At 38.4% G+C, this 14133-nt stretch overlaps 1 protein-coding gene across 8 annotated transcripts in view; it reads right to left on the bottom strand.

The window, feature by feature from the left end:
• Nucleotides 1-14133, bottom strand: part of EHBP1 (EH domain binding protein 1) — a 442179-nt gene that overhangs the window by 58594 nt on the left and 369452 nt on the right. For all 8 annotated transcript variants that reach the window (XM_054728303.1, XM_054728309.1, XM_054728302.1 and 5 more), the window contains one exon: nt 5942-6089. In XM_054728303.1, the coding sequence (XP_054584278.1) occupies nt 5942-6089 (148 nt within the window). The remainder of the gene's footprint in view (nt 1-5941; nt 6090-14133) is intronic.

The following is a 14133-nucleotide window of genomic DNA, read 5'->3' as shown; positions in this document are numbered from 1 at the left end:
AGCAGCTGGAAGGAATGCCCCAGCTGGCAGCCGGAAGGCCCCGATCGACCCTGATCGCTAGCCAGGCCTAGGGACCCCACCCATGCACAAATTTCGTGCACTGGGCCTCTAGTATTGATATGTTGATCTATCTATCTTTATGGCTAACTTCTGGAAACCCAATAGATGAGCGTGGCAGAAAGTAAATTAGAGACCCATTACATAACAGAAGCTGATTTGGAAGTATGGCATGTATAATGTAGCAGAACAAGGTAAGAGGAGATTGGATATGCATCAGAATGAAACAATGCATTCCAGTTGACAAGCACAGCAATAAGGACAATCTTCTGACATCTATTGTTTATAAAGAAATTAAATGGAAAACTAGGAAATCTGATGATAGTAAAAAAAAAGAATATTTGTACTTTTAAAAAAGATACTGAGTGTATCATTAAAAACATTAAAAAATTATTTCTCATTTCTATCATAATTTTTAAATTCTCCAGCCCCTATAAAATCCATAACTTGCAAAGAAATAAAAAAATAAAAAACATAACACAAATATATTATTAACAGAAGCTGAAAATAAAAATCACTGAAGTCCAATAAGATTTTATTTTGGTTCAACAATTTTAGATAAATCTATTTGCCATAACTGAAATAAGGATAATGCAGGCACATAAACATTTTCATGGACAAAAATTAAAAAAACGTTTTATTTATCTGAAATACAAAGTATACTACTTTACCTAAATCAAAGAGAGGCAAAAATGTCAGTTTAAAAGTTAAATGGCCCTAACTGGTTTGGCTCAGTGGATAGAGTGTCAGCCTGTAGACTGAAGGGTCCCAGGTTCGATTCTAGTCAAGGGCATGTACCTTGATTGGGGAAACATCCCTAGTAGGGGGCAGGAGGCAGCTGATTGATGTTTCTCTCTCATTGATGTTTCTAACTCTCTATCTCTCTCCCTTCCTCTCTGTAAAATCAATAAACTATATTAAAACAAATAAATAAAGTTAAATGACCTTAACCTAACACAAACCAAAGTAATAAGCTACATACATATAATAGATATAAAGCATGTAAAATATATCATATATAATATACAATAAATATCTTTATATATAAAAGCCTAAGCGACCGTTATGACTGGAATGACTGGTCACTATGATGTGCACTGACCATCAGAGGGCAGACGCTCAACGCAGGAGCTGCCCACTGGTGGTCAGTGCACTCCCACAGCCGGAGTGCCATACAGCCAGACGCCGGGTTCACGACTGGGACTGGCGAGTGCAGCTGCAGCGGCGGAAGCCTCTCCTGCCTCTGCGGCAGCGCGACTGAGCGGTGGCGGCAGTGGCAGGCACAGTGGGGCCCGGGATGAGTGGCAGTGGAGCTGCACCTGGCCCCGGCTGGGGCTCCTCCCCAGCCGCCTGCCACTTCGGCACTGCTACATCCCTTGGGGGGATATGTTGGACTGCTGGGTTTCGGCCCGATCCCCGCAGGCCATGGTTCCAGATTGCAAGAGGGCGCAGGCCAGGCTGAGGAACCCCACCCATCCATGCACCCGGCCTCTAGTATGATATAATATCATAAAACAAGATAGACACCTCCAAATGCCTATGGACTACTAACCAAAACTTAACATTTATTTGGCCCAAACAAAAACTTATTAATTCTCAAAGCAGAAATTCAGGCCATAGTCTCTGATCACAACACCACTAAACTACAAATGAAAATACCAAACTTAGTCCCCAATCACCTGTACCTTGCCAAGTAAGATCAATGCAATAAAATGAACCCACAAGTTTGTTGCATAGAGTGAGAATTTTAAGATGAGGCTGTTATAGGTCTATAACTACAAAATGATGCAGAAATTGAAAAAACATTTAAATACCACAATAGTACCTGGTCCTCTCATAAGTCCTAAAATTGTCAAAAGGAGGACAAGTAAAAGCTGGACTGTAGCTCCTTGGACAGGCATGATTCTGTTAATTCAGAAGTATTAGGCTATTTCTGCTTGCAATAGAATGCAAGTGGGTTGCTTGAATCCATGGCTATAGATGACCTGAAATACCTTGCATATATTCTCTGTGGACACCACGAAGGTGAAGACACCTCACCTTAAACTTAAGTTTCCTTAAGTTCTTCAGAGCCTGGTTGCTGCTTGAGAATGGTATAGGCAATGAGTCTGAGTAACAGTCAAGTTCAACACATTCCCCAGGCTATGCTTTCACCTTATTATCTTAGTTCTTGACTACTTCCTCCCTTTTTCACTCTGGACCACTGCTTCCAAAATCTTCCTATCCCACTCCTCCGTCTAGGCTGGTGTCTACTTATTTCTCTCTCCTACTTTCACACTACTCCTTATTTAGACTTGATGATTCCCACTAGACACTGGAAGAGTGAACACTAATTTGTTAATTTTTTCCCCTGACTTATCAACTTCATAGCATCATTTCCCTTAGGAATTAGACTCTTGTGAACCAAAGTGAATTTTAATTTCTAAGGGTAAAATCCAGCTCACCACTTTTTTTGGGGGTAAATAACAGGCATGCCCATTTATTTATATACTAGAGGCCCAGTGCACGATATTTGTGCACAGGTAGGGTCCCTAGGCCTGGCCGGTGATAAAGGCCAATTGGGGCCTTCTAGCTGCCAGCTGGGGCCTCCCTTCCCCGGTTACCAGCTGCCGGACAGGGCCTCCCTTCCTTCCGTGCCACCCCCTCTTGGTCAGCGCATGTCATAGCGAGCAATCAAACTCCCGGTCTCCCAGTTGAACTCCCGAGGGGACACTTTGCATATTAGCCTTATATATATATATATATATAGATTGCTCAAGGCTGCTTTCAGGCAATGAGGGCAGAGTTGGGTAGTTAAGAGAGACACCATATGGCCTGCAAAGCCTAAGGTATTTGCTCTGTCACTTTTCAGGAAGTTTGCCGAGTCCTGTCCTAGCACATCTATATAAATGGTTGAATTTCAAGCAGGAATTATATCCTCTCTTTTGTCCTAAAGGTCTTTTCCTCCAACTCTCATCCCCAATAGCTTTGGCTTAGACCTTGAGGCCAGAACAGACCTAGTCCTTGTGGAGACAGGTCAATATCCACCCTTGAGGCCAGGGAATAAGCCTGTTTCACTGGTTGTAGGTCAGCCTGATTAAGAGTCTACCATATGATATGTGGCTGCTTCCAACATTAAAGGTATGGTGTGTCCTATGGGAGAAATGGACCCTGGTCACTATGGTCTTAGAGAACAGAGTCTGGGCTCCTCAGCAGGTTCTTATAAGTCACCTGCTCAGCCCTGTCCCATCTTTATTTCACCTGGCTCTCCCTGTTCTAGTCAATACTTATTTGCTAGCTCTGCAGATCCAATCTTCACTTGTTCTTTATTTACTCTTTGGACTGCTGAATGATGACAAAATATGGTCCTCATTTTCTTGAGCTACTATGTAGGAAAGATACCCATTTTGGGGGTTGTAACACTGATAAAGTCTCTTTAATTAGTTATGTCCTGACTTAGCTTAAACTTGGGTTGATTCTAGAGATGAAACAAATTACATAGCTGACCCATCCCACACCATCAATCAAAATATTTAATTCTTAGCTTTACCAGAGTATACAACTCATTTAGCATTGTTGGTTGCACACTACTGAGGGAAAAAAATTAAAAGAGACTCTGGATGCTTGGATGCTATTATTACTGTTCTCCTACAGTCTCCGGTAGGTAGGGTTAGTAGCTTTAGGACAGTCTATCTCAAGGATCAAGAACATGAATTTTTTCCTATCATAGGAGGCAAAACATTTTCAGACACTTAGAATATCTGGAATTTTTCTAATATCAAAGAAACATCTTGTTATTGATAATAAATAAAAGCAAATTATCATAGCATTATATAAAGCTGTGAGCAGTTACTGATGTTACTATAAAACTTTAGAAGAGAGTGTAGAAATTGCAATAAAACTTCTGAATGATAGGAGTTGAAAAGGTAAGATGAAGGATTTAACTAAGGTGCAAACAACTGAGAAGACCAGAGGGACAGATACACAGCTGTTTGGAAAAGCACCGTTCAAATTTATGGGATGGAGGGGTATTTGCTATAGGCATCTGTTGGTATTCTCTAAAATAGTAAGCTTCTAATATAAGGAATCAATTAGGAATAACAGCAGTACGTTTCAGTTTACACTGAAGAAACTTATCATTGACCCTAGAAATAGCTTACCTTCGTTTCAATTCTCTGAGGTCTTATTTGAGTCCTTACTTGCCTACTCTTTACAGTGATCTTAGCATTCTAAGACTAACTCAGGACAAGTACCTGACATGTTTTGTTAGATAAATAGGTTATAGATCTTTAAAATAAAAAAAAACCCACAGGCCTCTTAAATATACTCCACTTAAATAAAAATCTAAAAAGTTCCAAGTTAAAGATGCCCACTGAGGGGCAAATTAAAATTATCTTTAATTAGAGACCAGGTGCATGAAATTCGTGCACGGGGGGGTGTGTGTGGGGGTGTAGGGGTGTGTCACTCAGCCCAGCCTGCATCCTCTCCAATCTGGGATCCCTCTCACAATCCAGGACTGCTGGCTCCCAACTGCTTGCCTGCCTTCCTTCCTGATTGCCCCTAACTGCTTCTGCCTGCCAGCCTGATCACCCCCTAACCACTCCCTTGCCAGCCTGACTAATGCCTAACTGCTCCCTTGCCAGCCTATTTGCCCCTAACTGTCCTCCCCTGCAGGCCTGGTCACACCTAACTGCCCTCCCTTGCAGGCCTGGTCCCTCCCAACTGCCCTCCGCTGCTGGCCATCTTGGGTCCACATGGGGCAGGATCTTTGACCACATGGGGACAGCTATCTTGATCTTGTGTGTTGGAGTGATGGTCAATCTGCATATTACTCTTTTATTAGATAGGATAGAGGCCTGGTGCATGGGTGGGGGCCAGCTGTTTTACCCTGAAGGGTGTCCCGTATCAGGGTGGGGGTTCCCTTGGGGCGTGGGGTGGCCTGGGCGAGGGGCTTGTGGTGGTTTGCAGGCCGGCCACGACCCCTGGTGACCCAAGCGGAGGCCCTGGTATCTGGGATTTATGTATCTTCTACAATTGAAACTTTGTAGCCTGGAGTGGAGCCAAGCCTACTGCTCACTCTGTGGCCGCAGCCATTTCTGTTGGGATTTATTTACCTTCTATAATTGAAACTTTGTAGCCTTAAGCGGAGGCCTGGGCCAGCAAGGGCAGATAGAAAGCTTGGCTTCCTCCATCGCCGGGGAAACCCAAGCCTCCCTCCTGCTCTCCGTGGCCTCAGCCATCTTGGTTGGGTTTATTTGCATATTCGCTCCTGATTGGCTGATGGGCGTGGCTTGTGGGTGTAGCAGAGGTATGGTCAATTTGCATATTACTCTTTTATTAGATAGGATTATAGTATAAATAGTCCTTGTTCCAACATCAACAAGTTTAGACTAATTTCTGCAGATATTGAAAAGAACCATCTTAGGATAAGAAGACTAAGAAAAATGGATATGGGACTTACTAAAAATTCTTAGATGTCAGGCCATAATGCCAGAACATTGTTAAAGCTACTTTCTAAAGATCTGGTTCAGAGTGAAAATCCTACATGCCAAAGCTCCCCATCTAACAAGTCTTGTGATCTAGATGTTGAGGACTTGATTGCATTTTACTCACTCCTAAAACAATTAATGAGGCATCATGGCGAACCACAAACCAGTGTCTGAGTTTTCTCCTAAATCATATTCTAAGAAAATACTCCTTGGGTTGTTAAAAATTAAGACAAAAAGTTGATCTGAAAAACAGCAACAATCACCTACTGATTTGTTATGCTTCATTTAGGTTTTTTTGCAACATATCAATAGGTTAGAAACTTTATGTATTTGATACATTTTGAAGTAAGAATAAAAAGTCCCAAAAGGTCTACTGTGGATTTCTGTAGAATATGATACAAGCTTCTTTAACTCACCTCCAGATGCCTTTGACCTTTCTTTCAACTTTTCTGTAGCCATTTCACCATAGCTGGGAAGTTCTGACATCTTCACTCCAGATCGAGCTTCTGCTATTAGCTGACGAGCTCTCTCTCTCAGCTGCCGACGTCGCTCTTCATCTTGCTGCTAAGATATATTGAACAGTTGCCAACTCAGTAATTGACAGAAATGCAATTTCATTTTCAATCTGATCATCATGATAGTAACTGGTTTACAGCATGGTGCTTGGCCCACATTATAAATAGGATGCTCTATATCAGTTGGATGTCACACCATTTTTAAAAGACATCCTAAAATCAAAATTTTTAAAAAAAACATTTACAAAATTATTGTATTAAAACGTCTTGTTAAAAATTCAAACTAGCCTCTAAAGAATGTTTGACAATATATATTACTGAGGAAGTAGCAGAAATGATTATTAATAAAATAATCAAGCTTATAATATTAAAAACAGAATTTCAATTAATATCTACCTTATTTTTAAGAATAAAATTTAACTTGTTATTTTCTAATAAAAGCATAGAGCACTGACTAAAATACATATTTGATGGCAAAAAAAAAATGTTGCTACACCATGTTGATAATATATATGAAATGGTATTTTTAGGGAATAGGAATAGTACATTAATTACACACGTTATTGCTCTTGGTAGTTTCAAAATCAGAATTGGGTAACTGATGTACGATCCCCATTCCTACTCTCTCTCCTCCCAGAAGCACACTGAAAAGAAAAAGTAAAATCTAATGTGGTTTTTGATATTTAAAACAAAAACAAAAAAACTACAGAGAATTAAATAACTAAAATAGTTTTGCCTACTAAAAAGGGTTATTATGAATCATACTTAACCAATGTGAAATTGCTTCATAAACGGGAAAGTATGTAAAATAAGGTATTATTACGGCAAAACAAAGCCTGAAATAATCTGGCCTAACATATCTTTGCAGTATTACCTTCCCTTAACATCTCCCAAAGCTCACATATATTCATACAGAATTGCTTGTATCATGTAATTTCAGGGATGTGAATATGTCATTTCCTCTTCCTGGAATGTTCTTTTCTCATCTTATTTAACTCCTACTCATTCTTCAAGATTTAGTTTAAATCCACTAAACTTTTCCAAACTATTGTTCCCTCTTCCCCACTAGTGGAATAAAGTAGTGTGTGTGTGTGTATTACTTTTTAAAATAATACTTGTCAAGTTACATTATAACTCTGTATAAATGCTTCCTTCTCAGTAGAATAGCTCCTACTTGAAGGCAGGAGCTATATCTAATTTATCTTTGTATCTATGGTCCTTAGTACATACCTTGGTACTTGCTATAGAAATTTGAAACATAAAAATTTATAATTCAGCCTCTCAAAAGCTTGTAATATAAAGGGAAAGATAAAATAGCCACAATAAAGAGGTCTTATCAAAATGCAGCTAGAGTTCAGAAGAACATTTTGGCTGAGGAACAAACAGAAGGCATCATGGTATCATGGTTTCTGAGTTGGGCCTGCAGAATGAGCAGAGATTGAAATGGGTACAGATAGGAGTTGGTAGTTAGGTGAGTCAGTGTAGTAGAGACTAGGAGGTAGGAACAATAGAAAGACATTGAGGCAGGAAAGTATTTTGGGAGAAAAGTACAGTCTAGTTTTCCTGAGTACAGGGCAAAAACAATGACAGAATGACAAGGCAAGAAAAATGAAGCTATATAGTTAGACTGTAAAAGCCCTGTCCAACAGGGTGAAGTACTTTATTTTTACTGTAAAGAAACTGAGGGCCAACTAAGTGTTTGGTTTTGTGTGTGACTAATCAGAGATATATTTGAGAAAGGTTAATCTGACAACAGTGCATAGGACAGGATGACATAAAGGGACTGAAAAGAGACTCGTTGAGAGGCTACTATAATAGTCCAAGGAAGTTGTAATGAAATCTAGAATTACGATGGTGACAATGAGAATGGAAATTGACAAATGTAAGATATATATTAGAGGTAGAATTGATATCTGTACCAATTCTTGGAAACTAATTAGATACGGAGGGAAGAAAAAAAGCTGACTCAGAAGTTTAGAACGGTGGCACTAAGAATACAAATAGAAAAACTAAGAGGAACCACTGTATAAGAAAGGCAGGAGAGGAAGTTGGGGATAAGACAAGACTGGGGTTGAAAGGCTGGCAGGCCATCTGAGTAAAGATGTTAGTACGCATTTGAGAAGTGAAATTGAAGAAGCTTTCATGAAAAAGGGAGTAATCAACTAAAGTAAATGTTAGAAGTTAATAAATCTGAACATCAAATTACATGCAGGTGCTCCAGTCCACAGTCCCAAAGTTCTGCCTTGAGTTTTCTAGGCCGAAGTACCAGACATATGAAGGAAGAAGCCTTCACATGATCTCAGCCTTTAGCCATTTTATGTCATCCTATCCTATGCACCCCCAATGCTGAAGTCCTTTTAGCTGAGGCCACAGACAATATGGAACAGAGACCAAACATCCCCACCATGCCCTGTCTGAAGTCCTGACTCACAGAATCGGTGAGCAAAAAACAACAATTGTTTACATCACTAAGTTTGGGGTAGTTAGTTACACAGCAATAGTAATCAGAACATACGCTTGATACCACACAGATTATTTTCTAGTAGCAAGGGGAAAACCTGATTGTAAATGGAAAGATCAGAACTAGATCAAGGATTAGAGACCAATAATATAATGGTGAGTTTTTGCATCAGTAATATTGGGTCAACCATTTTATGCTTTTTGATGTGAAACATGCAGTGCACACCACCTAGAATAGTCTAGTCCAAATATTTAAAGTGAATCCATTAAGCCTTTATATATAATTTCCAGTTTATCATAAACAGGGGATAGAAAAACATGATGACATAGCAAGGAGGCAGCCAAGCAAATTTAGAAGGTAGGATATTCAGGACAACTGACCTGGTCATTTTATTGAGAGAGTTATGAAAACAAACACTCAAAAAAACCAACTAAACAATCACCATCACCACCAACAAAAGAGATTAACCAGATACAATGTATAGTCCTGAGTTAGATACTAGTTTGGATAAACCAGCTATGAAGGATACTGTTGAACCAATTATAGAAATCTGAATATAATCAAAATATTAAATAAGAAGAATGTAACTTGGCTAAAAATAATTTATATAGTAATAACTTCATTTTTTGTCAAAATAAATAAACATATATATATATATATATATATAATATACACAAAAACACTTAGAAGTACATTCACAAAGCTGTTATGATAGACTATCTAGATGTGGAAATGTGATGTTTTTGTTTTCTTTCATGTGTCTTGATTTTTAAGTTTTTGATAGTAGATAGGTACTACTCTTATAATAGACCAGAGGCCCGATACACGAACTTCATGCACTGGTGCAGTCCCTAGGCTGGCCAGCGATCCAGGCATGAGCATCTGGTGTGGAAGGGCAGGTCCCAACTGACCTCTGGGCTTTGGGCAGCACCTGGGCCCCTGGGCCCCTGGGCCCCTGTGCGCACCCCCTGCCTGAGTCATCAAGCTGGACGGTGGCCCCATCCCCCGCTGCCGCTGGTCACCATCTGTGGGACGATGGCGGGGCAATTGGACCCAGCTCACACCCACCTTGGCCTGGCGCCACCTTGCTCACCCGCTCCACCATCCTGCTGTGGTCCCACTCTTTTTGGGGCCCATGGGGGCCGGCAGCGCCTACACTGCCACTTGCTGCCAGCACCGCATCGCTGACACCCGCCATGTTCCATGCTGCCCCCTGGTGGTCAGCGCATGTCATAGTGAGCGGTCGAACTCCTGGTGGAACTCCCAGTAGAGGGGAAAATGTGCATATTAGGCTTTTATTATATAGGATATTTTTAAAAAAGAATCTTGGGGGAAGGAAGGAAAGAGATGAGATGGTAGGCTTCCTAGGGTGGGTGGTATTTGTGGTAGGGGCAAAAGAAGACAAAAACTAAAATCCAAGGGAAATTTTCTTAGTATTTAGAGACAAGAGCTTATTTGTAGTTAGAGAGCTAGTACACACCAGGCAAAGTGAGAATGACGATGCAAGAATAATATACAAAAATCCTCAGTACACTATTAATATTTCTGAACTTGGAAAATATACTAGAATAAAAAGAAATATAGGCTTGATAATGGTGAGTTTGGTGATGGCTGCTGATATTTCTTAATCTTTTATGTGATAAGTCTTTCATATGCATGATTTTATTTAATTTTCACAACCTCAATGAGAATACTTAGATTTAGAGTTTCAAGATCACACAACTAGAACTGATGTTAGAGCCAGGAGTCCAGCTCAGGTCTATTTGACTACAGAGCCAGCCCTTGCTCTGAAGCACCAAACTGTTTGATCCCCAAAAGTATCAAATTACATGACCAACTGAGGAAAATTGAGCTTTTACTAAACTTTTTCATCTTTCAAACTTAAGAAAAGTTAAGAGCACTAATAAAAACCATTATTGGATATGCCTCAGGCAACTAGGTTTAAGTTTATTTCACCATGTGAATAATAACTTCTTGCAGAGCTGGAATTTGGTGATTCAGACTAAGATGTTGTGATCTTAGGTCATCTGAGTTAAAATGAAATAAATGATTCTACCTTTCTGAATATTAAATGGGAAACTAATTTCTTCTCACAAGCTGCCACCTTCCCCAAGCCCACCCCCTCCTCCTCCTCCTCCTCAACTCCCATCTGTAAATGTTTCTAAGAGCTGACCAGGAGTGCAACTTAAAGCAATTATTAATAAAACCAACTCTAAATACTAATTAGGGACATTTCATCAATTTCCATGTAAATTGTTTGTTTGTACCTATTTACCCATCATTGTTCTCTAAACAATAGAAAAAATGCAAATGAACAAGTCAGAATGCGGCCCTAAATGGGACTTTCTGTTTATAACCATTAGCCCAGAGGTGTGCTGTAATTCAATTCTCAAGTAGCAAGATTTAGCCTCATTAACAGACTGCAAGGGCAGGTTACAACTCATAAAACCCTACAGTAAACAAAGTTTATGGACACAGCACAAAATCTTGAGCCTGATTGACAGAATTCTGGTTCCCTATCAGATTGCCTTGATTTACTTTTCTACTAATGTCCTGACACCACAGAGAAAATTCTGCTTGGGCCTAGAGCTCTCTAGTGGGATGGCATATTTGCATTGTTTGTTTTCTCACCCATTAACTTCCCTTAGGACAAAGAACCAACTGAGGAAATAGAAGTTAATTGTTAAGGTCAGAAGGAAAAGCTTGTAATTACAGCAATCGATTATGCAACCAATTTTAATTTAATCGATAGAATTAATTTCCAGATTCATTATAAGTAAAACTATTTCATTTTAATTTTTATATATAAGCTTCATTAAAAGTCATTTTCTGCAGTAATATCTAAAGACTAGATAGTAACAAAATCTAATAATCTTTTACTCCAAAAAGACATATTGTATATGTCAAAGGATAAAATGACCAGAGAGTAAGGACAATGATTATTTCATTATTTTTCATAGCATTCAGCACAAACTGCTCCAAAATGTAGATAATGAATATTTCTGACAATGATGGTTTGCCTACCTACCCAAGCACAGAAATGAGTTACTGCTATCTGTTTGACCATTCTGTATTCAAAAGAAGACAGACATTCATAGCTATAAATAAATCTGTTTACTATGCTGAAAAAAATAGATATTTTTCCTGGGATACAAAGGTAACATCAAAGACTGTCATTAAAAAGAAAAGTATTGTTGAAAAATTCAACACATATGAAACTATGTATCTTTTATTTACCTGCCTTGTCTAAATACACTTAAATAAGCTGAAGTAGTTAGGCTTCCGATTCTAAGAATGGGTCTGATGACAATTACCTTTTTCTATATAGTATTATTTAGAGTTATATGGGTAATCTAGATTTTGTAAGACGGAAGTACTCTTTGGAAGGTTTGATGGAAACTATATTTTGGGGCTCTTTACAAATTATAACAAAATTTCTGTAAATACTAGTTCCATGCCTGCAGTGTTTTCTGAACGTTGTCTCATTTACTACTCACAACTCTGAAAGGTTAACTACTATCTCTCTGATTTGACAGAAATTGCATCTCACTTAAATACACTGCCCAAGATCATACATCTTGTAAATGGCATACTAAGAACTAAAATCAGTGTCTGATTTCAAACCACTGGTCCTACCTGTTTTATAACTGGTGTACAGAAATTTTCTGAGACCCTATTGTTATTGTGATTTGAAAAAACAGTTTTTTGCTTACACTTAGGCTATACAAATCAGGTTAAATTCCCCCTTGTGTTACTGAATGCTGAGAGGTGACGAGAAACTAACTTGCTTAAATTCATTTAAAACTTAGGTTTCCAACCTTAAATTATAAACCTTCAGAAATGTGCTGAATGTGGTACATTTAAGCTTTACTATTCTCTTTGCTAACATCTTCAGGACAAGGCAAAGTCCTGTTAAGGTGCAAAGAGCTTTCATTTAATACAATGCATTAAAAGATTTCAAGTATACAAGCTAGATCAGAACTAACCACTTTGGACATAAACTGAAAAGAATATTTAGCCCTTTAACAGTTATGTCTTCAAGTTACTATTTTCCTGATTGTTCCAAAATGGTCTACAATCTGACATAGAAAGATGCACTAATAAAACTTGACAATTTAAGGACAAACTCTTCAAGAATAAGTAATGTAATTCCTTGTTTCCTTTCCATAAAAATGTATTGGTATGCAATTTTTATATTTCACAGTTCACCGACATCTAGGCAAGCTTTCTTCCACTGCTTCAATGGTGCTACTTTTAATTTTATCCTCCTTAGTCGTAGTAATTAAAGTGATCAGCAGTGGCATCCCAGCGGCTTTGACACAGTTACAACCCCCTAGCAGACTTTTGCTTTTAAGGGGAAGGGGAAGAAAAAGACTAGAGTTTCATTTCACAGAGAACAAGAAAATCAAGCTTCTCCGATCCTCAACTTCATTCAATTGTTCTTTCAGCAGCCTTTGGATCTTAAGCATCAAATGAAAATGGCTGCAATGGGGGGTCCTTTTTATACATGCCACAAATGTCACCAAATGACAATACTTTAGCCAAAAAATGATGACATGGATTTGTGAAGGTGAATTAGAACATGAGAAACTGTCATTGTAGCTGCTGAGATCATTACCCACCCAAGGGTGTGTTTTATAATATTAGATATTTTTATTCAGTCAGTTGAAAAGTATACAGTATATTGAAAAGTCTTTCTATTTAAGAAACATGCCTACACAGGTTTTTGTAAAATAAGCTTTAACAAAACCTTACAAATACATTATTTCAAATAATGTAGTTTACATCCTTACTCTTTGCAAATTTGTGTTTATAACAGAGCAAAGCACTCTATTTCTACCAACAAGCCCATAATTCCACATCCTTTACCTCTCTTAATAACATACTGTGCTTACTTGTGTAATCTTCAGTGTTTCATACAGTCTTAGTAATTGGACTTTTATTAATTGAGCTAAGTACATTTTAACTTATGTAAAAATGGGCTTTACTTAGTACTGCATGTATTTCACAGGATTCTGTTCTCAGAATAGTTCATGAAATTCCTTGATTTTGTAGTAAACTAAGAGAAAGAACTTGACTGCCACCCTTTCATCATTAGACAGGAAGCAAGTCTCTGTATTAGGCATTCAGAAAGGACAAAAAAATTATGTGCCTGTCCACAGGCAAGGATTACCAAAGTGCACCTATTCAGTTGCTACCAAAGATAGAATGAAAATAAAAAATAAAATTACAAGATCTTTAAAGACTGGGGTAGACTAGATATTTTACTGCCACCTTGATCAGCTCTTGACTGAATAAATAGGATTTAAGGTGAAACATTAAAACTGTTTAGCAAATCTTTTCAACCCATTTCAAACTTTTCTTATGCTGGTTTGTAATATAAGCAGACATGCTTATAAATGGCCACACCTGCTCATTTCTCTGGGGATGGCTTGATCTCTGTTTCTCTAACAAAGAAAGAAAGAAAAAAAAATCAGCCTTTCTTGTTGCAAAACAGAGTGGAAAGTCAAAATCTTTCTCAAGTTTGCCCCATCTGGTCAGATTAAATCTTTGATCAACCCTGGGGATTACATTTATTTTTGTAGTAACTATTAAATTTTGAATTTGTTTAAAATACATAGACAAAATATTA

This window comes from Eptesicus fuscus, chromosome 16 (assembly GCF_027574615.1).
Source record: "Eptesicus fuscus isolate TK198812 chromosome 16, DD_ASM_mEF_20220401, whole genome shotgun sequence".
Taxonomy (NCBI): domain Eukaryota; kingdom Metazoa; phylum Chordata; class Mammalia; order Chiroptera; family Vespertilionidae; genus Eptesicus; species Eptesicus fuscus.
Note: the sequence above shows the minus strand (reverse complement) of the source record. Positions and strands in the feature narration are given on the sequence as shown.